The sequence below is a fragment of the Eublepharis macularius genome, chromosome 6, assembly GCF_028583425.1.
Source record: "Eublepharis macularius isolate TG4126 chromosome 6, MPM_Emac_v1.0, whole genome shotgun sequence".
NCBI classification, from domain to species: Eukaryota; Metazoa; Chordata; class Lepidosauria; order Squamata; family Eublepharidae; genus Eublepharis; species Eublepharis macularius.
Genome location: NC_072795.1, coordinates 78,168,122 through 78,195,724, shown reverse-complemented (window position 1 = coordinate 78,195,724; position 27,603 = coordinate 78,168,122). Strand labels below are relative to the sequence as shown.

Genomic DNA, 27,603 nt, shown 5'->3' with positions numbered 1-27,603 from the left:
TGCCTCCCTGACTAGAGGGTGGGAATCACCCATCAAAATGTCTACCGCCTCAGAGGGAGAACCATAGTTTTACAGATCTTGTTATTCCTATCAACTTCTGATCAACCTGTGGACACATCTATGAACATGATTTGATTCCTTGAATAAAGCCTTTTCAACCAACATCATGGAGTGCTTGCTGTGAGGGTACAATCTATCTGACATAGCCTGTCATCCACAGACCTGACACCCTTATTATTCCTGGACTTTAACCTCCTGCCTAGAAATCTGTATTTTTCCTCCAGGACTGCACAACTACAAATTCCAACATTGTTGATGCCAACGCGCATCACACTCACAGACTCTTCCCCTTCACTATCACCAGGCATCAAGCCACTATACTATGTCTCTAATTCACACCCCAGGCAGGCAAGTGACTAAATACACCTGTTAACTCTTCCAAAGTATTGTAGCCATACCGCGAATAAAAAAGAAAAGACAGCTCCCAAAACCTGAAGTATGTCAGTCTGCAACCAGGATTCTGGCAACTCAACTCTCCTGATTATAGCAAAAGTAGTCCTTCGAGCTATAAATTGTTCTAGTTTTTGCATGGATACGCCTGCAAGTCCAGTAATCAAAGCCACATCAAGAATTAAACTTGTTTCAACAGAATATAAGGGCATACTCCTTAGGGATAACTATCTGCCTTCATACAAGCCCTAATAAAACAAAAAGGAACAAAAAAGTGTAAAGACCTACCAGCAGCTGAATTTTCTTTGATGTTCATATCCTCTGAACTGTGTGCCATTTCCGAAAGTATTTCATGCAAGTGCTTACCTAAAAGATATATGTATGAATATTCATACAAAGACAGCTACAGAGTATAAAATAAGAATTTTTATTTTCTCCAAATCAGTGCTACTTGGAATATACAGCTTTTTAATGCATTACAGTGAATAATCTACTCCTTAGCTTTAGACTTAGTGTATTCTGGAACTAGTGACAAATTATGACACATACACGGTATGACATTTCTATACAAACACACTATTGGAGTAAAAATAAGGCAGAAATGCATTAAATTCTATCAAACTAGATTTTTTTAAAGAGGAGAAGCCCATTTGTTTGGTGTGAATTGTAGTGACCAGTGTTCCAACAAACTAGTATTTTTGATGCACTGGTATTCATCCTACAGGGCAGCCCCACACCCTCTGGGGAGGTTTAAGGAGATTCCAGCTGTAGCCAGACCAAGATGCATTTTTCTTCCAGCAACCGAAATTCAGTGTTGTGACCACTGAAGCTGCTATGCTGACTATGAAAGACTTCAGGTCCAGTAGCACCTTAAAGCCAACTAGATTTCCAGAGGATGAGTTTTCAAGAGTCCAAGCTCTCTTCTTCAGATACATTTACCTTTGAAATGGATCTGAAACAGGACCTTTGGCTCTCAAAAGCTCATACCCAGGAAATATAGTTGGGCTTTAAGGTGCTACTGGACCTGAATCTTGGTCATCTACTGCAGACCAATATGCTTACCCACTTGAAACTATGGAGGCTTCAGAGCTACAAGAAATTTGAGAACTTCTAGCCCTAGCAGCTCCTCCTGTTTTTAGGAGTAAATCAGACTGCCCTGATGTAGTCTTCTTCTAATACCATAGTTCAGGGGTGGGCAAATTGCAGCCCGCGGGCCACATGCGGCCCGCTACAGAGCCACATGCGGCCCGCCAAGACAGTCACCTACCAGGCGCCTGGCACCGAAAGTTAACTAATGAATGCAATCATTTTAAAAGGTGCGGCCATCCGCTAACCTCCGCTCCCAAAAAGTGGCCCCGGAGCCAAAACAATTGCCCACCCCTGCCATAGTTGAATTAGTGCACCAGTTCACAGATCCTTACATACAGAAGTAACCTTAACACAAGGCTGTGGGGGCAGAATTCAAGAGATGGTGGCAGTGGGGCATTATACAGTAAATAATAACATAACTATCAATCTGATGAAAAGACAAAGAGGAAGAAAAGATGAATATCCTTAAGCAGAGGGGATTGGCACCTTCGTTATGCAAATCTACTACACAGTTAAGACCTCTATCCTACAAGATATCTATTCTCAGATTTCATATCTCACTAATAGCAACTTTACTATGTTAGTAGTAGTCATTTACTAGGTTTGACCTTCATGTAAATTGAAAATTTACATGAAAATAGAAAAATAGAAAAATAGAAAATTTCTTCAATAAAACCACTAGAAAATAATTAACACTGAACAACCAAACTTACCAGAATTAGACAGGACAACATCTACCACAAAGGATGTCATCTCATCCATCATAACATCAACAATGGTCAATAAGCAACACTTTCCCATAAGAAGTGGAGCGACAGTACTGCTGCAATTTGCATCCCATTCTTTTTTAGCTGTGTTGACATTGGCAACACAGCACTTAATGACCTAAAAACAAATTAAAATACACTTCTTACAAAGTCACTATTGCTATTAAGGGTGCTTAAAATGTCAATAATAAAAGTAAAAAGTTTTTAAATGGCCATTTACATTAATAGCAGTGGAACCTTTACTCTAGTTTAAGCCCAGTGCAATCAATGCATTCATACTGAAGTTAACTCTGAATAGGAATGCTAAATGCTGAATAGGAATGCTACTTGGTACAAGTATCAAACTATGATTTCTATGTGACAGCAATTAAATAATGATGCATTCAATCAAACATAAGGTATAATAGGACGCATTTCACCCTGAAGAGAGGATACAGTCACATGAGGCACAATTTCTGACTGGCATTGCTATCTCTAGGTATTGTAGAGACTGTCCAACTGGTATAATGGTTAGGATGAGGGGCTAGGATCTGAAAGATCCTGGGTCAAATCCCGATTCTGCCATAGACGCTTGCTGAGTGACCTTGGAGCACTCATACACACTCAACCTAACCTACCTCACAGGGCTTTTGTGAGGATACAATGGAGGAGAGGAGAATGATGTTAAGTACCTCTGGGTCCCCATTAGAGAAAAAAGCAGAGTATAAATGAATGGATAAATAAAAGGGCATATCTGTATGTTCCTTCCTGTTCTTTCACAGTAAGGTGTTTTGTTTTTGTTACTCAGAGTTCTTGTGCAAGTCGTCCAGGGGTGCAGGATCCTCCTCCTGCTGGCCTACCATCCTAACTCTCCAGCCTAAGGCTTCCCAGGCCTCAGACCTAGGAAGGAATAGGGCAAGGTTACGTTATCTTTACACCTCCGTTGTTCCTTGGGAGACTTGCGCTTTATAGTCTCTCTCTCTGGACTTCTGTACCAACTCTGCAGTGCCTTTCCCAGCCTGTTGTGGAAACCCTCTTTTATTCCCTCCCTATCCCTCAACTCTACCGCCCAGGTCCCCCTTAAGGCATGTGCTAGTCCTAGAACCAGGGGCTGAAGGATCACTTAGGGAAAGCCCCATCACTGTTCCAGCCTATTGTTGACCCGACAGTCTCCAGGAGCCTGCAGGATTTCAGGAGGGTGGGGTGGTCTCCTTCGGAGGTGCCTGGAGCCATCCAGCTTAGCGCAATCCAGTTCTGACAGCCCCATACCACTTCCAGAGTCAGCATCACGACTAGCAGCTGCAACTCTCCCCAGGTTTCCTCTGCACTGTGGGGAGGCCACATAACACAGCAATGAGGCTGTCCTGTGACTGGGCACCTTGGCTGCATCATGCAGGCCTTGTCCTGCTGCTTTGGGGCTTGAGGCAATTGCTGTGGAGATTGTGGTTAAGGGTGTGTGATTCAGGTTTCTGATTCAAGATAAATACCTGAATCAGAATTCATAAAGATTCATGATTTCTGAATAGGGCCCAGTATGCTAGCCCCGATTTGGAAATGTCAAATCAAAGCTTCCCAAACTGATTTGGGTGGCTTTGGAAAGCTTCCGGGAGCTTTCAAACCCCATGCTTGGATTCAGCTGCCTGGTGGAAGAGTTCCCTCCTCCGCCAGACAGCTGGAGTGAGCCTTGGGGTTTGAATTTAAAGAGCTAGAAAGGGGCATTAAACTTCAGCTGGCCCCCCACCTCCCAGCTGAAGTGTAAGGAAGCCCCAAAATGGGTGCTTTAAACTTCAGGTGGGGGGGGGATTCCCCCCTCCCAGCTGAAACCCGGGGAAGCCCCGAAACAGGTGCTTAAATTTCAGCTGGGGTAGAGATTCCCCCAAGCTGAATCCTGTGGAAGCCCTGAAAGGGGCGATTGGGAGGGGGGACTCCCCCCTGCCAGCTGACGTGCAGGGAAGCCCTGAAATGCTTTAAACTCTGGCTTCAGTTGTCAGGCAGGGACTTCTCTGCCTGGCAGCTGAAGCAAGCTGCGGGATTTAAAAACTACTTCCCGATGCTTATTTCACCCAATGGGAGGGGGAGGAGGGAATCTCCTCCTCCTATTGCGTGAAATAAATGGCGGGGCGGGAAATTTGTCGGTGTGCTTGGAATCTTTACAGAGCACACCAAAGCAGGTTAATAAGCAATTTCGGAAGTGGCAAGCCACTGCAGAAATCGCTTATTTCCAACTCTTTTTCCCACTTTGGAGATTCCAAAGCGGGAAACCTGAATATCTTTTTTGTTGCACACCCCTACTTGTGGTGGCTGCTGTGGAATGGATGCCAGGCCAGAGGGCTGCTACTGCAGGAAGGTCACTCAATGGGGCTTGCAGATAAGTTGCAGCCATTGCTGATGGCTGGTGGTCGTGGGTGAGCATGAGAGGGGGTGAGGATGCTGGGTCCGGGGAGACACCTCCCAGATATCTTTAGATGTTAAAAAGTATACTTACGCAGGGTGGAAAGACAGCAATATCTTTGGGCAATTGTTTTATTCTATTAAGTGGTGTATCTTCTCCATTTCCATAGTCTATATATAGCACCTGAGCTCTCTTCTTAAGGATATCCACATCTTTTATGAGCACTCTGTACCACTTCTGAATGTGAATAAATTACATTTACAAAAATTCAACTAAACAGTAACTTCTTTAAAACTAAACAGGTATTTTAAACATCTATTTTCAATTTAGCAGTTAGAAACTATAATGGCAAGTTTTATTCCAGAGTCTTCAGTGATGCTTTCGGTACTTAAGCTAGTAACAGTATTCAGAGCTTCTGAATACAAGCTTCTACACTAAGACCTTCTAGTTCAGCCACTAAACAAACATTGGCTCTGTTCAGACACACCAGAAAAATGGCTGGACTTTGGAAGTCCTTGGGCTTCCCTCATCCCCTCAACTGAAGATTTCCAGATTCCTGAAGAGTCTGTTGTGACAACTACATCAGATGAAACAAACTGGTTTGTTAGAAACCAGACATCTTCAGTCTCCAAGCTGCACAAAAAGGCGCAATTAACAGGGAACACTGAGTACACAACAGCTGCCACTGTGTCTGAATGCAGCCTTCTGCCTTGATGTAGTAGATGAACACTACATCTTCACTAACACTGCAACGTACGGATGTATGAATCAAGTTTCTGATTTGGGTAAAACACCCAAACTGGACCCAATTCGTAAAGATTCGGGATTTCCAGATTGGGCCCAATTCAGAAACCCCGAATCTAAGTTTCCCAAAGTGATTTGTATCGCTCTGAGAAGCTTCGGGACACGGGATTTTAAATGCCCCTTTCCATGCCACTGTGCAGCAGCAGAAAAAGGGGCATTTAAACTGCGGATCAGCTGCAGTGAAAAGGCCCTTTAAACTCCATCTGGGTTGCGAGGTGAGGGGCTTTTCACCACCGTTTGCATTGCAAGTGGCGGCAAAAGGGCCCTTTTGTGCTTCACCTGGATCCCGAGGTTTAAGGTTATGCATAAAAGGGCCCTTAATAGTATTGAAATTCGAAATTTTTTGAGGTTTAAGGTTAGGTATAAAAGAGCCCTTATGGGCCCTTAATAGTATTGAAGTACGAGAATTTTTGAGGTTGGGGTCCTAAAGTCAAGAAATACTTTAGTAAAAATACTAGTTTTGGGGACTAGAGATGGGAAGGATTCTCTTTTTTGATGTCCTAGGGGATGGTTGGTATCCGTCTTTGATTTACAAGGTCAAGGCTTTAAAATAGGTTAAGCTACTAGGGCTATCAGTTGAGTAGGGTGTTTTCTAGTTTGTTTGTAATTGGGGCAGAGAGCAGTAAGGAAAAGTATATTAGTGAGGTTAGTTGGCTGATTTTAATAAACGGCTCTTCTACTGGTTGGCCACTGATTCAGGTGAGGATTAAAATTTTTGAGATAGTCAAAATGTAATTTGTGATAGTGGTCAGAATATTTGGGTTCGCTGTTTGGTTGTGTGAAGTGGGATGATTAGTAGGATAGTGATAGATATTATGAGAGCTAGTACACCTCCTAGTTTGTTTGGAATTGAGCGGAGGATGGCATATGCAAATAAGAAGTATCACTCTGGCTTAATATGAGGGGGGTTACTAGGGAGTAGGCTGGAGTGAAGTTTCTGGGTCTCCTAAGAGGTCTGGGTTATTGAAAGTAGGAGTGTCATGAGAATGGCTGTGCCAAGTAGGTCTTTGTAGGAGGAGTATGGATGAAATGGGATTTTGTCTGTGTTAGTATTCAGGCCAGTCAGGTTATCGGAGCAGGATTCGTGTAGGAATATAAGATGGAGGATAGCTGTTGCAGAAATAATGAAGGGCAATAGGAAGTGTAAAGTGAAGAATCATGTTAGTGTGGCATTGTCTACTGAGAATCCACCTCAAATTCATTGGACTAAGGTAGTACCTACGTAGGGGATTGCTGAAAGCAGGTTGGTAATAACTGTTGCCCCTCAGAAGGATATTTGGCCCCAGGGTAAGACATATCCAACGAATGCTGTTGCTATTACTAAAAATAATAGGCGGACGCCTGTGTTTCATGTTTCTTTGTATAGATAAGATCCGTAATATAAGCCTCGGCCGATATGGATGTATAGGCAGATGGAGTTTAAAGGGCCCGCCCCAAACCCCACCAAGTAGCTGATCTGCACCGGCGGGGTTTGAACTCCCCCCTGCCGCTTATTTCACCTGATGGGAGGGGAAGGAGGGGGTTCCTTCCTCCCTCTCCCATCAGGTGAAATAAGCGGCGGGGGGGGGGGGTGTAGTTTGTCGGTGTCCTCTGAATCTTTACGGAGCACACTGAACAAGGAATTCTGACTCTTTTTTCTGCTTCGGGTTTCCCAAAGTGGAAAAAAACAGGTTTTACTTACCATAACTGTTGTTCATCTAGGTCTTCCGTGCAGGCACACATGGGACTGCGCACGCGCAGGCCTGCCGATACCGGAGATTTTAATAGCTAAAAACCACCAGGGGGCGCTCCCGCCTCCCAGCGCACATGCGCGGCCGCTTTCCCGCCGAAACGGCTCCTAGGAGGCGCGGAGCGCCCCTCACATACCCTCAGTTCCTCTTTCGCCGCCCCCTGCAAGGTAAGTACCAAGAGAGTTAGCGGGGAAGGAGGGAGGGCATGTGTGCCTGCACGGAAGACCTAGATGAACAACAGTTATGGTAAGTAAAACCTGTTTTTCATCTACGGTCTTCCTGTGCAGTCCCACATGGGAAGATTCCAAAGCTAAATACCTGGGTGGAGGTGACGCCAAGGCATCACTCAAAGATGGAGTGCAGAACAGCTGTGCCCACCGCTGTCTCCTTTCTATCTAGGATGTCCAGCGCATAATGCTTCACAAAAGTATCTGCCGAGGCCCACGTCGCCGCTCTGCAGATGTCCTGGAGTGGAACACCCCTGAAGAGAGCCGCTGACGACGCCTGGGACCTGGTGGAGTGGGCATGCACTTCCAAAGGACAAGGTAAGTTAGCAGCAGAATAACAAGTCAGTATAGCCTGGACCACCCACCTAGAGATAGTCTGAGACGAGGCCCGTTTACCCTTATTCTGTCCAGCAAAACAAACAAACTACAGTCAATCCTAAACGGTTTCACCCTATCCAAATAAAATAGAATGGCCCTTCGAACATCTAAAGAATGAAGGGCCGTCTCTGCCTCAGAAGCCGGAGTTGGAAAGAAAACCGGAAGAACCAATTCCTGAGACAAATGAAAACGGGATACCACTTTAGGCAAAAATTCGACCTTTGTATGAAGAACAACCTTCTCAGGGTGGAATTTCAAATAAGGGGGCTCGCAGGATAACGCTGCGAGCTCCCCAACCCTCCTGGCTGAAGTAGCCGCAATCAAAAAGGCCACTTTCATAGACAAAAAACGGAGTGGACAGGAAGCCAAGGGTTCAAAAGGCTTAGACATCAAACAAGTCAGAACCAGGGGCAATGACCACTGAGGGACCAAAGCCTGCACAGGGGGAAACAAATTATTCAACCCCCGTAAAAATAATTTAGCAGAATAGTGGGAAAAAACAGATTTTCTATCCACCGGAGGGTGAAAAGCAGAGATGGCTGCCAGATAAACCTTGACTGAGGAGTTGGCCAAACCCTCCTGTTTCACCTCCCACAAAAATTCCAAGATATCAGAAAGGGTGGACTCAAAAGGATCCAAACTCCTGCGACTACACCACACAGAAAATTTGTCCCACTTAAGGGCATAAGACTGCCTGGTAGACCGTCTAGCATTCAAGAGAACATTAGTCACAGCCTCGGAGAAGGCACCCCCTGTCTGATCAACCATGCTGTGAGTTTGAGCCTCCCGATGTCGTGGTGAAGAACCCCCCCCCCCCGCAGGTCAGGAGATTGGAAACCACCGGGAGACGGATTGATCGAGTCTGAAGACTCAGAAGGGAGTGAAACCAAGGTTGCCTCGGCCAATACGGGGTCACCAGGATGACGGACACCCTGTCCCTCTGGACCTTGCTGAGGACCCGTGCCAGAAGCGGGAACGGAGGAAAGGCATAACACAGGGGACCTGACCAACTTAACTGAAACGCGTCCCCACTTGATTCTGGGCCTACTCCTCCTCTGGAACAATAAGCTAGGACCTTGCGATTTTCCACTGTCGCAAAGAGGTCCAACTCTGGAGTCCCGCACTCCGAGAAGATAGGGGCGAGATACTTGTCCTGGAGGGACCACTCGTAGTTTTCCTTGTGGAGTCTGCTCAGGTGGTCCGCCATGGAATTCTGTACCCCCGGGATGTGAACTGCATGCAGCCACACAGCGTGATCTATGGCCCACTTCCAGAGTCTCATCGCCTCTGTGCAGAGAGCCACAGACGCCGTGCCACCTTGCTTGTTGATGTAAAACATTGCTGTCGTGTTGTCTGTCAGGACTTTAACGGACTTGTTCCGCACGACATCTGAAAAGGAGATCAATGCATATAAAATTGCCCATAACTCAAGAACATTAATATGTTCCTCACGTTCAGATTCAGACCATAACCCATGGGCATAAAAGCCTGCACAGTGAGCCCCCCAACCGAAAAGGGAAGCATCCGAAGTAACTGACAAATGAGTTTGTCGAAAACCAAACTCCACCCCTTTAAATAAATTAGCAGCATCCAGCCACCACTCCAGGGAGGACACCACCCCCCTAGGGACGGAAAGCCTCTTATTTTGAGAATCACGGGCCGGTGAGAACACTGAATTGAACCACAATTGGAAGGGTCGCATAAATAGCCTGGCTAGTGGAACCACTGCTGTAGTAGAAGCCATGCAACCCAAAAGGGTCTGGATAAAGCGAACAGATTGGAAACGACACCTCTGAAGGGTCGAAATAAGCCTCTTGATTTTTGAAGCACGCTCTGCAGGTAAGAAGCCTGCATCTCTAACACCATCCAAAATTACTCCAATAAATTGGATGGAGCGCACAGGGGTCAACTTGGATTTCTTCTGATTAACAAAAAGACTCAGGCGTAAACATAAATTTAAAGTGAGAGATACCTGATTAGATACAGATTCAGCAGAATCACCAACCAAGAGCCAGTCATCCAGATAAGGAAAGATTTGGCAGCCATGGAGGCGTAAATGAGCCACCACCACTGCCACACACTTAGTGAACACTCTAGATGCAGTGGCCAACCCAAAGGGCAAAACATTGTATTGAAAAACACGTTGACCATAGACAAAAACGTAAAAACTTTCTGTGCTCAGGGAAAATTGAAATATGAAAGTACCCATCCTTCAGATCCAGGACTGCAAACCAAGACTGTCAGGGTAACAAAGTTAAAACCATTTGTAAAGTAACCATTTTGAATTTACGAATTCGTATAAACTTATTCAATCCCCTGAGATCCAGGATAGGCCGAAGCCCACCATCTTTCTTCTCCACTAGAAACAGGTTGGAATAGAATCCCAAACCAGCTGAAGCAACCGGAACCTCCTCTATAGCCCCTTTCTGCAATAGGGCTGAGAGCTCCCCCAGGATCTCTGAACGAGGGGGGTCAGAAGAAAACACAGGGAGACGTAGATAAGGTAAACCAAGAAATTCAACTTTATAACCAAACTGGATAATAGACAAAACCCAAACATCGGAACAAATTGAACACCATGTATCCAAGAAAGCATTAAGCCTGTCCCCAAATGTGGGGTCAGGTCCCTGTGATTGTCAGAATTGCTTATGCAATTGGTCCTGGTCCTTGGCCTGATGCTGTTGGGAACCAGGCTTGGGACGCTGGCCCTGCCTCCGTCTGGGAAAGGCAGATTGTGGGCTCTGGTAGCTCCTGCGCGGCTGGTAAGCATACCCTTGATAGGGCTGATAGCGGTGTTGTCTGCCACGCTGGAAGGAGTGATAGTATGGGCGAGAAGACTGCTGCGACGGCTGGTGTAGAACCCCATACGAGCGGGCTGTCAGACGGTCGGTCCTCTTCTTAGAGAGGAACTCGTCAGTTTTCTCTGAGAACAGGGTGGTGCCCTCGAACGGTAGGTCCTCAACCCTGTTCCTCGTCTCCACTGGTAGGGCGGTTGTGCGAAGCCAGGCGTACCTGCGCAGTACCACCGAGGAGAGGAGCGATCTAGATGCGGTGTCAGCCATACTCCGCCCAACATTGATCTGGTGTCTGGATAGGCGGACAGCCTCCTCCTGAATGACCCAAAGCAAGGTGCGCTGGTCTTCGGGAATCTTAGGAAGGAAAGACGCCACCTTCTTCCATAAGAACAGTTGGTAGGCCGCCATCATCGCGGCATAATTCGCCACTTTGATGCCAAACGTAGCTGAAGTATACAACTTCCTGCCCAAGGCATCGATCTTTCTACTATCCTTGTCAGTTGGAGCCGACAGAGAGCCCTGGCAAGGCCGAGCTTGCATCTCCTCAGTGACAAGTGAGGATGGAGGAGGGTGAACAGCCAGGAACGGATGAGCATCATCTTTGGTTCTGTACAAGCTCTCCACCTTCCGGTTAGTGGCCGTAGCAGACGCAGGTCGAGACTGCAGCTTCTTCCAAAGATCAGCAAACCCCTCTATAAGGGGAAAGGCAATCGAGGGAGTAGATCCCGAATAGATATGTTACAATATCTTATCAGTAAATTTAGATTCAGTGGAAGTCACTTCAAGGTCCAAGGCTTTCGCCATTCTTTGGAGCAACTCGTTATAGGCCCGAAAATCATCAGTGGGCGAAGCCTCATCAGATGGCCCAATTTCTCTTTCAGGTGACTCCGACAAAGGAGAGACACTGTAGCGGGCATGGGGCCGCGGAGAAACCCGATCCGACGGGAGACGGGACGGGTCATACCCAACATCGGAACCGACTCGAAACGAGGGAGACAACGAAGCACCTCTATAATGCCGGTCAGAGTAGTATGAACTCTCCCTACTAAAATAACGAGGAGCCGGTTCATCTCGACGTCGACTCTCCCTGGATCGGCTCCGGTAGGACCGCGGCGGGCTCCGACAGCTAGAGCGACAGGTAGACCGACTCTGTCGACTCCGAACCGAACGAACCGAGCCCGATTCGTAGGAGGCCGATCGGGTCCGACCCGAAGGTGTAAGAGGCTTCTCAAGGAGTATGACGTTGTCCTCCTGAGCCTCCCGGTCTGGAGGAGTCTTGGACTGCGGACGACCACCCGCTTCTGCCTGCTGCTCCACTTGGACAGGACTGGAGTCGATCGGAACAGACGGGGGAGAGGTGAGTAAACCTTCCAACACTGCCTTATCATGCTTACTGGAATGCTTATGCTTTTTCTTCTTCTTTTCAGGAACGGTCTTAGACTTTACGGAGGGATCCGAAGTCGTCGGAACCGTAGAGGTTGTATGAGTCGGAGGAGTCGATCTCGGAACCGACGGGGTCGAACTTCTACGGGCTCCATGGGCAGGTGAAGCCTGGACAGCCGACGAGATCGAAGGAGGTCGACTTGTCAAATGTCTTGGAACCGAAGCGGTCGGTTCCGACAAACTCCGACCCGAAGGGATCCTCTCGGGCCTCGACTCCGAACGACTCGGAGACGGTTGCGAACGAGGAGTCTTGGAACCCGAAGCCACAGGAGGACGAGAGGATGCAGACGGAGCAGACGAAGACTTCGGTGGAGGGTCCTCGACCAACATCGCACGCTGCCAGAGGAAGGCATGCAAACGATCCGCCCGTTCCGCCCTGGACTTGGAGGTAAATGCGCGGCAATGCTTGCACGCCTGAGTGTTGTGTGTTTCTCCAAGGCAATACAAGCAAACGGAATGACCATCCGACCTTGTCATTTTACGATTGCAGGTCTCGCAACGCTTAAACAAGGCCTTCTCAGACATCGCGAACGAAGAAAGCTGTAAACCTCAACGATCGGCGGCGAAAGAGAAACTGAGGGTATATGAGGGACGCTCCGCCTCCTAGGAGCCGTTTCGGCGGGAAAGCGGCCGCGCATGCGCGCTGGGAGGCGGGAGCGCCCCCCTGGTGGTTTTTAGCTATTAAAATCTCCGGTATCGGCAGGCCTGCGCGTGCGCAGTCCCATGTGGGACTGCACAGGAAGACTGTAGATGAACCAAATTTATTTTTTTTTGCACACCCCAATTGCAATGTATTACAGTCTGGAAAAAATTGCGCTGTCAAGTCATAGCTGATTTATAGCAACCTCCTCAAGGGATTTCAAGGCAAAAGATGTGTAGAGGTGCTTTGCCACTGCCTGCCTTTGCACAGTGATTCTGGACTTCCTCGGTGGTCTGCCATCCAAATACTGACCAGGGCTGACCCTGCTTAGCTTCTGAGATTTATGAGATTGGGCTATCTGGGCCAACTTACAACAGTGGTTAATTGAAATCGCATTTCATTTGCCTATTTATCTTATTGCTGCCAAATTACAAGCATTCACTGAATATTAGTCTCAGGGCAGGAGGTTGTATATGCAATTGTCTCCTTATCCACTCATCTGATTTTATTGATCTACAAAGTTACACTTCTATTGTGTATTATTTTTGATCACCCCTGCCTCCCCCATCACTCACAGTAACCCCATACAGAAAACCCTTCTGTACTTTTGAATGAATGCACTGGCCCCACCTCTCCTTCACATGATTCCAGACTTGTGAATACAGCACCTACACACAGAGGAAGTATCTATGGTTATGCTCCCCTCCCTATTATGGACAATGTTCAGAAAGTAGCATTCCTGATTATAGGGAAGGAGTGTATGCACAGGCATTTCTGCCACACATTTGCATTGTGCAGACAACCTAGCAATAGTGCAAAGGCAGCGTGTTCATGTTCGTTCTCCCTCCTTGCATATTTAGTAAATGTGCAGAGGCATCACTGTGAATAGCACTTGTTTGCAGAGATCAAACCAGAAAAGAAATACAAAGAACACAGAAAGTACAAAGAACACCCTTTCCCAGGATGAAATTTTGCTGCTACTTCGCTTTCCCACAAAGTCAAAGAACTTGAAAACCCCCTGAAGTACTCAACTCCTTCTACATTTGTTTCCTTAATTCAATGTATAGGTTGTATCTAGCACAGCGTTTTTGCAGGAGGAATGATTATTGTGGCACTTTCATCCCACGGCAGCCCTAAATGTTTCCAAATCTTGCCCCTGGGTGTTCCTTTCCCCACAGAAACAGGATTTCAGGGGTCATGTTGGGCTTCCAGGGGTGGAAGGAGCTGAAGAAGTCATGATCCAGGAGTAGAGGTGGGCACGAACCAGGAAAAAAATGAACCATGCGGTTTGTGGTTCGTTCTGTTTCACAAACCATGAACTTTCATGAACTTGCCCCAGTTCATGAACTGGTTCGTGGGGTTTAAATGCCCCTTTCCATGCTTGGATCAGCTGCTTGTCGGGGAGATCCCCGACAAGCAGCTGATCCAGGGGTAGAAATGCCCCTTTCCATGCTACTGTGCAGCGGCACGGAAAGGGGAATTTCACGCCAGCAGGCTTCGATCAGCTGCTTGCCGGGGATCTCCATGAAGCATGAACCGGCCTGGTTTGTGACGAACTTTAGTTCGTCTTGTGGTTCATGTCCATCTCTATCCAGGAGCATAAGTTCTTGCGGCTGCAGGAATACTGCGCTGGATCCAACTTTATGTTAATTTTCTCTCAAATTCCATTGAGGATTTCGAGATAGTGAGGTAGAGTAGCCAGTTTGTTGTTTTCACTACACGTCAGTACCAGCAAGATCCCTGGAAGAGGCCTATATTCTTGTTTTCTTCCCCACTGTGATCATACTAATTATCTACTAAAGAAACATTGCAAGCACCTCCACCATTTTGTGCCTCCATCCTTTCTGCCTTGTCCTTAACAATGTTCACAATTTTAAGTTTGCAAGTTACTGAACAATCCTGCAGCAACAAACCGCACTTTTATTTGTAGTGAAGTTTCACTGATGACACAGAAAACTTAAGACACACATGAAGGTCAGTTATTGTCTACTCAGACTGGCAGCAACTCTCCAGAGTCTCAGTAGAAATCTTTCACATTATCTACTGCCTGGTCCTTTTAACTGGAGATGCCAGAGATTGACACAACTCACTTGTTTGATTTTAGCCAACGCGGCTTATTTTAAAAATCAATTAATGTATTGGAGAAACTATATAGTCCAAATGGAAATCCCTAGGCATAAATAATTAAAGTACTAATTCTTCTAAGTGCCTTAATGCTTCTGTCCAAGAAATATGGGGCAGACAAGCACAGAAAATTTCATTTTAAGCCACTTCTGACTTTGGCTAAGTTACTGGCCTCTATCCATTCTATAGCTATATATGCTTAACTCTCACAAATTTTAAATGGGACAAGTATGCATACAATTTTTTGTCTGCTGAAGTCAATGGTTTTTTTTGTAAGCTAATCATGTTTCTGCTAAAAAATTATTTACATGGCTTACCTAGAAAATCAACTAGCCACTGGTATATTTTTTGAACATGCAAATAGAAAGTTAGTCACCTGATCCAAGGAATATTTTGCAACACAAACTTCTCCTTTGGAAGGAATATATTCCTTTTGAATGACTCCGTCACAGTCTTTCAACTTCACACTAAGTTTGCTGGTATTATTTAGCATTTCTGGAGAGTTTATTTGTACATAAAATTCATCAGGATTATTGAATACAGTTATTGTACCCTAGAAAGAAAGTCATACCAGAACAGATTTGTCCACAACAGATGTGATCAGTACTGCTTAGTATAATTAATAAGACAATTAACTCTGTAATTTTTTATTCGTAACACCACATGCAGATTATTCATAGCAGCAATAAACTTTGATACTGTCTACAACAATACAGGGCTCCCTTATATATGCTACTATTCAGATTTACACAGGGAAAGAAATGAAAAATAACAATGGAACAACTTTCTCAAATCTGAAAAATGCAGTAACTAAAGAAATAAAGAAATCCCAAAGCATTATTTAGTAACATGGATTGTAAAATTCAAGAATGAACATGTTGAAAGCAGAACTTACCTCTATTTTCATGCTTTTCTTGAGTCCTAACGTATTCAGCTTTGGAAACGTTATTTTCTTGCCTTCATTTTCTGCTGCATTATTATCCACAGATAATAAATTGTCCTATTAGAAGTAGATGGTTAAAGCAAGTTTATCAATCAGAATTTTTATATATATTAGAAACACACACACACTTAAGCAGTTGAACATGTGATGAGTTTTAAAAAGGCTCCCAAAGGTGTAACTGTATTCATGTTTACTCAGAAGATCCATTGCATTAACTGGAACGTGCTCCCAGGGAAGTGTGAATAGACATGCAGCTTTTAATTACTCTCATTTGATTTCAAGATTTACATGTACCTTCATTGTGTACTTTTAGGACTGGGCCACAGAGCAGCTACCTTTAACTTATTTACACAATAGTTTCTAGCTCAAAATAGAACTTTTCAGTTGCCAGGTACACAACTGGGCTATTTGCCATGCCATAAGCAAGCAGTCTGGGTATGTGCTTGCTACTTGCTTCCTGTACACAAGTTACTGATCAAATTGAATAGCAAGTTCATCCAATGTCAGCTTTAAATAACAAGTCAAGGAAATGACGGAGGTATTCACATCAATGATTTCTTGTAAATGTATAATGATATTGGGCAGGCGGGGGGGGGCGGGGGCGCGGCGGAATAAAACCGAAAACCAGCTCTGATTTAAGTTTGTGAAATAAGGAAGATTTTATACATGTTAAGATGCCTGAGATACTTTTAGTTCATTCAAATAAAAAAATGACAAAGAAATTATATGGCATTTCCATTTTATAACAGAAAGACTCAGTGCAGTTTTATCCATGGAAAAGAAACTACACCACAACTCCCATATATTCAAAGACTAACATCACTTTATTTGTCAATTCTCCTTTGAATCAAAGTTATATAATGAATACTGCAACTTGTAGACCTTCTTTCTCAGCCACTTATAGTCATCTATCACTAGAGGTCAAAATGCAAAAGAGGACGTTCTCATTAAGACATTTAAATATTTCAAAGGTTAACTTCCAGACAATGGTGGAGTTCGTACAAAAAAGTCTGTGCATGCAGGAAGGAGGCAATTTTTGCCCGTTACCTCCTCCTTTGCCAGCCCTCAAACTCCCCCAGGAGGAGAATTTCAGACTTTAGTGAAAGGTAGATGGAAGTCCTTCTGTGAATGGAAATTTTAGATATGATCCAACCCAGAATTTATTGATTCATAACTCCAATACGCAGTGCTATTCAAAAATCTCTCAGGCTGAATGAAAGATAACATATACATTCTTTCATCAAGAAAGTTCCAAATCAGGGTGGGGTATCCGAGAGCTAAGAAATATGGTAAATCCCTGTCCCCTGAATGTCATGTTGCTCATCCTTAACTTTTAGTTCACTATGCCATATCTGGAAAAAAAAATCAGAAATATAGCACCGTTACAAAAAAAAAGCATGGAGTTACAATTTAAGTAGTATGTGTCATTTCTGAGGTCAGCCCTTCTCTATGCCATTTCTCCTGAAGACTTTTAATTACTGAGTCCTCGTTGGTGGTCATTATTTTATATATCTTACCAACTAGCCCTTTACTTGTCTTCCTCTTCTCTTTATACAATACTTCTGCAATCTCCTCCAAGCACCTTCCCCCCTTTTGCTGTTGCTTTCTTATTACACTATATAATCCCGTCAGTTTCAACCAATATTGTTTTCCTATTGTCTCTATTATCGTTTGCAGGGGTTTAAGTTGACCTCCTTCATCATACATGTCCCTTACTCTAGTAAAGCCTTTTTCTTTAAGTACTTCCCACCAATGCGGGTCATTAGCCTCCTCATATATACTTTCTATTGGTGCCCAATCGGAAGGTTTACTTAACCAAATCGGTTGCCATTTCTTCCAAACCTTCAGTACCGTTTTCCTAGGCCCCCTTGCTTTGACATATTCCTTGTTCACCTCTCTTGTAAAAATACCAAACCTCCCTACTCCCTGGTTTAGCTCATTTTCCAATCTAACCCATTTCTGGTTAATGGCAGGGGTGAAAAAGATTAAAATGGATAAGTTTAGAGAAATGGAGCTGAAATATTTCACGAAATGGTACAGGACACCAGCCCAATTAGCCAATATGGTACAGGGGATGAGTTCGAACTGTTGGCACTGTAACCAGGCTTAAGGCTGGTATTCGCGTATGTGGTGGGAATGCGCTAGAGTGCAGATATTTTGGAAGAAAGTATTGGATAGGATAAAAGATAAGACAGGGGTATCAATACCAATAGATAACAATCTAATGACACTGGGTATCCTAAAGATTGAGAAAACAGAGAGTAAATATCAAGAGGTTCTCAAAGCTATGGTATTAGCCGGGAAAGCTGTGATAGTATTGGGATGGAAAAATGAGAACAAATGGACTATGGAGAATTGGAACAATTATCTCTTTGAATTTGTACAATCAGATATTGTGGCTTTATTTACTGAAGAGAAGACCTGGGAGGAAAAGAAGAGTTTGATTAATAAGAAGTGGTCACCTTATTTTGACTGGATCATGGAGGAAGAAGCCAAGAAGGATATTAACTGGAAACTATGGACCTTGTGCCCGTGGCTGAAGCAATGACAGAAGAAGATTAGGGGAGGGAAGGGAGGTAGGAGAGGGTAAGGAAAAAGGAAACCTGTATAACAATACCAGGAAGTTTACTTTGTAAAAATTTGTGTTAAAATAAAAAGAACAGGTATTAAAAAAAAAAGTAGTATGTGTCAGTCATCAAAGATAATTTACCTCTGCTGGATGAGTAGGCCTCCCTATGACGTAGCATCTTAAGTTTGGAGAGCATTAACTGATCTTTGAAAGTACAGAGTTTGAAATGAATAAAATAACCTATTAAGCTAGAATTGAAAAGATGGGGTTAAGGCAGCTTTTGGAGAAAGGGCGTGAGAAAAATGTATTGACTATTTAGCATTTAATTGTAGTACATAACAGCAGACCATGTAACAAAAGTATTTAAAACGAAGAATAACTGAACACTGAAAATACATTTGAAACTAGGTATTTGTCTATTTGGTTGCAAGACTGCTGTCAGGCAACGAAACAGCTCTGTAAGATGGAATACATTCACACAGAAGCTGCTTTCACAAGCTGTGGAAAGATTGATATGATGGATGGCTGCCTGTCCGAGATTCATTTTTTATTTAATACATTTATACTTCATTTTTTTCAACTGGGGTAAAGGTAGCTTGGAAAGCCTCTGGTACCCATAAGGCAGTGAAACCAAATAATGCACCCAATTTGCAATTCAAAAGACAAATTCAAACATTGCTGAAGGTCCTAGAAAGCAAAATTAAGTCATATATCTTTCTAAAAATCTACAAAGAACAGACCTCCTCTGGCAGGCTGCTCCACATAGTGTCACAACAGAAAAAACATGGCCTTTGGTAAAGGAATACTTACCTGCAAGACTGAACTGAAAGCTTTGTCTGGGATCCAAAAAACCTTGCACATACAACCAAAATGCTTCTACACTAACAAAACTTTGCAGTTTTTGCTTTTTCGCTCAGCCCATGAATCTCCTGAAAAGCTGCTATGAATGATGTAGCAACATGTGTGTGTTATGGGCCATCTTGCATGTAAACAGGTAACCTCACAGTCCTCTGGATCTCAGTCTGTTATTACACAATGCTAGACACCTGAAATATTTTCCAGTGCTACCGTTATCAGCAAGGGAATTTCATATAATTCACTATACATTGCTGAATTCATCATTTGATAAATAGTACTACCATCTGCACATATTGGTTTATTAAACCATGAAACTCTAATCATACCTTTATCATGATCTCATCCAATGATTTTTCATTATCTTCAGCTAGATCTGTACTAAAAAGCAATATTTAGTTATTAGCCTGACTGGTCTATAAAGCTCAAACTTTGAATATGTGCTCAAAGTTGACTGTCATTTGATCTCTGAATGACAAAAATTTGTATTTTGCTAGAAATTATATAAACAAGTACCAATTTTTAATCTTTCCCTGCTGATTAGTCGAAAAATGCAGTCTCCGGCACCACGCTTCCTTGAGAAAAACATCCAATTCAGAGATCCAATTAAATTTATGCATTTTAAATGTGTAATTAAAAAATAACCCATTTTATATGTCACAGTGCTATGGAGAACAGAATGTCCTACAGAGTCGGTCCCGCAAGGTTCTATCTTGCCCCCTGGGCCACATGCAGATGACAATCAACTCTATCTTGTACTTCTAGCTGATCCCAGAGATGTTGTGGAAACTGGGAACTGACACTTGCGCCTGGAGGCAGTTTTGGAATAGAAAAGGCCCAACAAACTGCAATTTAATCTTAATCATAATAATAACAATATTTGATTTATACAGCACCCTTCAGGACACCTTAACGTCCTCTCAGAGCGGTTTACAAAATGGGTTATCATTATCCTCACAACAATCACCCTGTGAGATGGGTGGGGATGAGAGCCGAGGAGCTGTGACTCACCCAAGGTCACCCAGCTGGCTTCAAGAGGAAAAGTGGGGGGAATCAAACCCAATTCTCCAGATTAGAGTCCTGTCACTCTTAATCACTCTCAACCAAACTAGCTGTCTTGACAAATCTTGACAAAATGGATGTGCTACTGGTAGGGACGTTTTACCCAGGAAATGGGGTATCTTCTGTTGTACTCCCCCTAAAGGGGCAATTCATAGATTGGGGGTAATGCTGAACTCGGGCCTCCTTTTGGATGCAGTACAGGCAGTAAATAACCAAGTTTGCTTGTCCCCTCCACCTGAAGGCTCAGTGGATGTTTCCTTGGGTTTCAGGAGACTTAGGTGGACCGAGCAGTTGCACAGTACCATTGCATCAACCTTGAATAATGCCACTCTTATAACCACCCAACAATTATTACTTCAACCAGCTGGAAATGTGATGGAAAATTATGAAAAGATAATTCAAACCCTCAAACCCCTTCTTGTGAATAATAAAATCCCTAAACAGCATTCTTACCCTAATAATGGCTGGTTTGATCAAGAGAGCAGAGCCTTTAAAAGGAATTTAACTAAGAAGGCAAGACTAACCCGTCGCTACAAGGATGCTCCTAGAGTCCAACAACTAATATTTCTAAAGTTACAAAGAATCCAAAACCTCTTTATGAGGCGAATTCTGGCAGTCACTAAAGGGACACCAGCTGCCCATTTATGAGCTGAGTTGGGACTCCCTTCAGTGAGGGCTCGAGCCCACCTGATGATTATAAAATTTGGGGGGGGGGGAACCAGCTAACAACTCCTGACTCATACAGTAAACTTAGTTTCCATCTACTGAATAACAAAGATAATGCTTGCCTTCAACTACATCGTTGCCAGATACACTATCGCTGATGATCTATTGCAGCCCTCAGGGAATAGCTTTGATCTTTGCAATTGGGTCTTTAGAGAAGATGCCCTAATTGATGCTTCTCTGATTTCTCAATCAAGGTTTGCCCCTTGGCCTCCTACTTAACCAACGTAACTGCATATAATCTTAGGAGGACCTTTACTTCATTGCGCTTTCAAACAATGCCTACAGAGATGCTAGTGGGTCGATATAAAAAGACGCCAGTTGACCAACGCATCTGTATATGTGGTCATTCAGTGGAGGACCTCCCTCATTATATCCTGGCTTGCCCTTTATACACAGAACCTAGGAATAAATTCCTGGCTAAGTTCTTGCTTGCTCTACACCCCTTGTCTGTCTCTGATAAGATTGTTACGATGCTCTCCAACAAGGATTCTTTTATTTCCCTAAGACTGGCGCTTTTTGCTTTAGCTGCTAGGAAGATCAGAGCAAAGGAATCAGCCATTGATTCGCTGTGATTGCTTTTAGAAGGTTTCATCAATTTTAAAGTTTTTTTTAGTAGAGCATTTTATGTGGTTTTGAAGTGTTTGATTACCTGATCATTTTGATTATGTATTATACTGACATTCGAGAGTGTTTTGATATTGTGAAGGCCAATGGCCATATACAATAAAATGAATCTGATCTGATCAGTATTGGCAGTAGCAGCCAGGGCGCCTTTCACCAGCTTCGGCTGGTGAACCAGCTGGGACCCTTTGTGGACAGGAAATACCTTGCCACTATGATGCATGTCCAGGTAACATTGAGATTAGATTACAGCAAAAATCTCTACATGGGGCTGCCTTTGAAGACAGTCTATAACCTACAGCTGGTATAGAATGCTATAGCCAGAATGTTGACTGAAGAGGGCTGTAGGCACTATATCATTTATCTTGTTCCATCTATACTGGCTCCCAATTTTCTTCTGTAATAATTTCAAAGTTCAAATATTGACTTTTGAAGCCCTATACAGCTTGGAGCCAGTGTACCTTAAGGATCGCCTTCTTCCATACAAACCCACCAATACATTCTGATTATCTTTGGGGCCCCTGCTGCAGGTGCCCCTGCCTTTCGAAGTTAGATGGATGGCAATCTAAGAAAGGGCTTTCTCAGTCATGGTGCCAAAACTTTGGAACTCCCTTCCCAGGATGATTCATATGTCTCTCTCTATAAGGACTGCACAGATTCCCTATGATGGAGCACACCAAAGCCTACCATACCAACATGTAACTGCACTGTATATTCCAGCACATCAATTAAACATCAGCTAAGGCAAAGGAACCAAATTCAAAGGCCTTTTCTCAACTTGGATTCAACAAAATAACTGTCTTAATTTACTAACTTACTTGTGTTTAACTGGCTTACACTCAACACTATGTTCTTGCCAGTCTTTCCTCTGACAGTCCACAGAACAATAATATACATGCTTACACTGTGTACATCTCAAGGACCCTGAAGATGTAAAATATTGTGTGATTAATCTACAGTATTACTTAGCATTTTATTTACTTTATTTTCTTATTATAAGAAACATCCAATGCCATCTTGTGTTAACATTAAATAGGAAATTCCTCACACAATTAGCTTCAAACATATCCTACTACTATTAAACCTTCATTTTTTAAGGCATGTTTTAATCCTAGAGCATTAAAAGAAGTTTTTCATGCCAATGAGTTATTCAAAATGTCCGTCTTATTGGCCTCTTTACAGAGATATGCTTGTACATAATAAAAAAATAATCTAAGCATTCCTGTGGCTTACCATGTATTCAAAGTGCACCAGTAGTTCTACTGTAACAGTAAGATATATCAGCATTTCCTTTTCCTCTTGTTGGGATGAAATGAAAGTAAAGAGGTAGCAGCTTGCCTGATGTCTTTAATTTATAACACAAGTGAGATATGAGCAAAGGGCTTCCTTCCACATACTCTAGTAATTTCCTTCAGAGTTGAGGCAAGAAATAATACTTTGCTCTTTTGGGGATGGGTCACAAGTCAGCAACAGAGCACCAGCTTTCATTACAGAAGGTCTCAAGTTTAACTCCTAGCATCTTCAGTTAGGATAAGGTTGCAAGTGATATGAAAGACCTTTCTGTAAGGTCCAGGAGAGCTGCTGTTAGCCAGAGTAGGTGATACCGACCTTGACATACCAAAAATATACAGTATGTGTATGTGTTCATGTAATTTGATTTCCTTCGCTTACAATTTAATGTTTATGTTATCCTATCACAGAATGGGTAACAGAAACTTACCAGACAATCCACAGAAATGGCATTTGGGCTGATGGAAAGGATTTACTGTATTAAACCTCTGTGGATGATGGTCCATAGATAAAGCATGATCAAGAGAACTCTGGAATCTTTTCTGCTTTACAGAGACCAAGGCTGAATCTGGCACCTATAATACATATTTTGACACATTTAAACATTTATGTACCTTAAAATATATGCTGTAGACATGACAATACAGCCAGTGTGGTGTAGTGATTAGAGTGCTGGACAAGGATCTGGGAGATCCAGGTTCAAATCGCCACTCTGCCATGGACAGAGTGGCATTGGGCCAGTTACACTCTCTCAGCCTAATCTATCTCAAAAGTTTGTTGTAAGGATAAAATGGAGGAGAGGAGAATGATGTAAGCCATATGGGGCTTATATTGGGGAGAAAGGTGGGGTTAAAATAAAACAAAAAGATAGAAAGAGTTTGGAATCCTGCCAGATCATCAAACCCTAAAGAAATCTGCAACTGATTTTAGCCTCATAATTCCAATTCACAGGAGTCAAGAATACATGCACCAGAGAATGACACACAGTAACAGGGCTTTTTCAAATTTTCTCTTCATTAACTAAAAAGCCAAGTGTCTTAAAAACAAGAGATGTTCACTCGCAGCTCCAGGGAAAACAGCCCACACATACAACTTTCAATGTACAAGAGAAACAGTATTTCCTTGAACTGCAGTCAGTACTGTATAAAATACCAAGTCCTGAAGAAAACCATGAATTCTCATACCTTGCTCTAGAGTGCACCAAATGGAACTGTTCCAAAGCCATGGGCACAGAATGGAAGGAAATCCTGCACTGTGCACTCAAGTAAAAGAAAATGGGGAAGGTCCTACATACATAGAGCTGCTTCTTGTAGTTAATAAGAAAAAAGAATATGAGATAACTTCATTTTTCTTTTCTCTTTATCTTCTTCATTCTTGAGTTTGTGCTTCCCCCTCCCTCTCACTTGTGGTTCACATCATATGAATGTCAGCACAGGTATTAAGTGATGTGAGCCAGCTTCTTATGATAATTTTATGTATTTTATGATTATGACTAGATTGGTCAATACAGCAAGCTTCCAGCCTATGGCCCAACTCAGTAGGCTAAAATTCTTCCCCTCATAAATATAAAGCAGGAGTCTATATAATTTAAATGAGGGGACTGGGGACTAAACCTGAAACTGTTCACCAAAATCCATTATTTATGGAGTTCAAGCCATGAAATAGGCTCAAACAGATTTTCTTGTTAATACTACTCCCTCCAACACACACACTTTAAGGATCAAGCTTACTGAGGACATTGTTTGTTCAATATATTGACTACTCCATTAAAGTGCTCATTTCCTAGCAAAAAGTCACAGAAATGGAGTCTTAACTAGTGACATGACTACATATGGTGTGATAAACACTGCACCAGCTTGTCTTGACACACATAGCGAGAAACAACCAGAGCAGAACCACTCAACATACAACAGTTAAGGCCAAGGTGACCAGATGGAATTCATTTTTTCCCCATTCACAGACCAAATGTTCTAAATGTAGGGTCATATAAGTCCGACATAACCACTAACTTTGTTTAAACAGACAAATGATCACATTTTAATATCAGATATTAATACAGCATAAAATATGGAGAAAAGATCACTTTGTGAATGATCCTGACACAGCTGAGAATAGGGCAGAATTTTCCCCACAGTGGAGACCAGCAAGGCCATTTCCAGAGTGGGCCAGGACATCAAGTGCTTCAGTGGGTTCTAGATCACCCCCCAAAATAAAGATATTCTATATAGGAAGCAGGAAATGGCTTTGCCTTCCTTACCAAAGAAATCTTGGGGCACAGGGCATCTATCATAATCTCAGGAGGTTTCCAGGTAGTGCTAGACATCCACCCTGTATCCTGATATCTCCCTGATGCAATGAGGAGGGTAGTATTCTATCCACCCTTAACTGAAATGGAGGGATGTCAGGTACAGGAACAGAGATTCAGAGTCTCACCACACGAGACAAAATAACTTGAATTACACAGGTAATTCATGTGTATTTTGTCTCGTGTGGTTTGACCCTCAGTCAAATGAATCTCAGGGGACACAGTCTCAGGGGACAGAATTACATGGTGATTTGTCAACAGATGTCCTATATCCTCCTCATATTAAATGTTTGTCCATAATAATATATACAATTAATCATATGTTGATCTGCTTTTGTTAAGGTTTCATTTCAACAAAGAACCATGGGGAATCTTTTTTTTCTTTATAATAAGTACTATCTAGTCAAAATAAAGCATTTTAAATCCTGCTGAATTCAAAGTAGCAGCGAACTTAAGCTTTTAGTACAAAGGAGTTTACAGTACAACCCTAAAAGGAGTTACTCCAGAAAAAGCTTATTGATTTCGAAGGGTTAGACAGGTGTAAGTCTGCTTAGGAATGTCACAGGATTCTGCCCAATGTAAGTTTTAAAATCATTGTTTTTAAATACAGTCTAATGCCAACAGAAAGTGGGAAATAATCAACATTGATGTTATGATAGGGGGGAAAGGGAGAAAATCTTGGTAACTCACAGCATTTGTTTCCTTTACTGAGGATGATAAGTTACTTGCACCTTTCAAATTTCCCAAATTCCCTAAAATGCAGAATGGATTATTTAGATAATATCTAATTTTCTAAAATACTGTACAAGCTTACAGTGATTTACCTGGGATTAAAATATAAATCTAAGAACATTAAGATTCTGAATTGTTAGAAAAAAACAGAACATTTTGCTAAACAAGGTCCTTATAATATTTAATTCACAAGTTCAAAGGGCTAAATATTTTGCTCCTTTCTGTACAGAGACAGAGCTCACAGAAACAATTATGTCCAAGGTCATGATTAAATAATAGGTACTCATTTGTTTCTACTCACATTCATTTTAACACATGTAAAAGAGATTAGGTAGCAAGGACAGTAACACAGTTTCAAACTATTTCAGTTTTTCTAGAGATGAGATAATTTTCTGAAGAAATTGAACTTACTTTCTGGACTGCAGCAATTCATCAAAGCTGACTTGCTGGGATGGGAATGGGTAGCAAATGGCTGAGAATTTTCTTGAGGTTTTTCATGAGATACAATACCTGCAAAAAAACCCCTGTAATTTTAACTAAAATTAATACAAGTTTGTGTCTATAAACAGAATCTATTTGCACACCACTGTACATAATGATGCATTTAAAAAGTATTATTTCCTATTCTTTCTAGATACTTTTTAAAATATATATGAAGCTGCTGGGAGAGGGCATCTAGAAATTTGGGCTGAGATGCCACCAATCATATTCAATGCGGACGACACTCAGCTCTATCTCTTGCTTCCAACAGTTAGCAGAAAGGCTGTAGAAATCGTGAAGAGGTGCCTGGAGGCAGTTTTAGGATGATTGTAGGCTAATAAGCTGAAGTTTAATCTCAACAATATGGAGGTTCTACTGGCGGGGAGAAGGTTTGACCCCAAATTGGGATGTCTTCTGAATAGGGCTTGCTCCCTAAAGGAACAGGTTCATAGCTTGGGGATGCTGCAGGACCTAGGCCTCCTGTTGAACATGGGTGCCTTTCACTAATTTTGGCTGGTGAGCCAGCTGCAGCCTTTCCTGGCCAGAAAAGATCTCGCCAATGTGATGCACTCCCTGGCAACATCTACACTGGATTACTGCAATGCGCTCTCTGAGAGGCTGCCCTTAAAGACTGTCTGGAAGCTTCAGTCTTATGGAATACTGCAGCCAGAGTGCTGACTACAATGGGTCATAGAAACTGTTATCTCTTCAATCTTGTTCCATCTACACTTGCTCACAAAATGCTTCAGGGCCTAAGTCAAGTTTCTGGTACTGACCTTTAAAGCCCTATGCTGACCATTGGAGCCAGCATACCTTGGGGTCAACATACCTTAAGGACTGTTTTCTCCCTTATGAACCTACCTGATCTCTCCAATCTTCAGAGACCCTGCTTCACATGTCCAGCCACTTGAAGATAGAGGGGCAGCAACCTGAGAAAGGGTATTCTCAGTCTTGGTGTCAATATTTTGGAACTCTCTCCCCAGGGAAATTCATCTGTCTCACTCTACTGTTGTCTTCTGCTAGCAAGTGCTTTTAGGGTTTGGCGCGCCTTCATTAATTCTAATTAGCCCTCCTTCCTGTTTGTGTTTATATACATTTAGTTTTCTTGCTTTTAATATTTTATATTTATTTGGTTTTTTAATGCTGTTTTAATGTTTAATATATCTTAATGTACAACCTGTTTTGACGTTCGCTACCTGGGG

General features: G+C 42.9%; 1 protein-coding gene across 1 annotated transcript in view; it reads right to left on the bottom strand.

Annotated features, from left to right (window-relative positions):
* Window positions 1-27,603, bottom strand: part of TDRD1 (tudor domain containing 1) — a 102,849-nt gene that overhangs the window by 74,835 nt on the left and 411 nt on the right. Inside the window, exons 2-10 of the mRNA XM_054982860.1 lie at window positions 25,880-25,941; window positions 23,315-23,459; window positions 22,413-22,518; window positions 19,515-19,566; window positions 15,714-15,818; window positions 15,195-15,371; window positions 4,771-4,914; window positions 2,253-2,424; window positions 739-816 (exon numbers count right to left, since the gene is read on the bottom strand). Coding sequence (XP_054838835.1) covers window positions 739-816; window positions 2,253-2,424; window positions 4,771-4,914; window positions 15,195-15,371; window positions 15,714-15,818; window positions 19,515-19,566; window positions 22,413-22,518; window positions 23,315-23,459; window positions 25,880-25,941 — 1,041 coding nt within the window. The remainder of the gene's footprint in view (window positions 1-738; window positions 817-2,252; window positions 2,425-4,770; window positions 4,915-15,194; window positions 15,372-15,713; window positions 15,819-19,514; window positions 19,567-22,412; window positions 22,519-23,314; window positions 23,460-25,879; window positions 25,942-27,603) is intronic.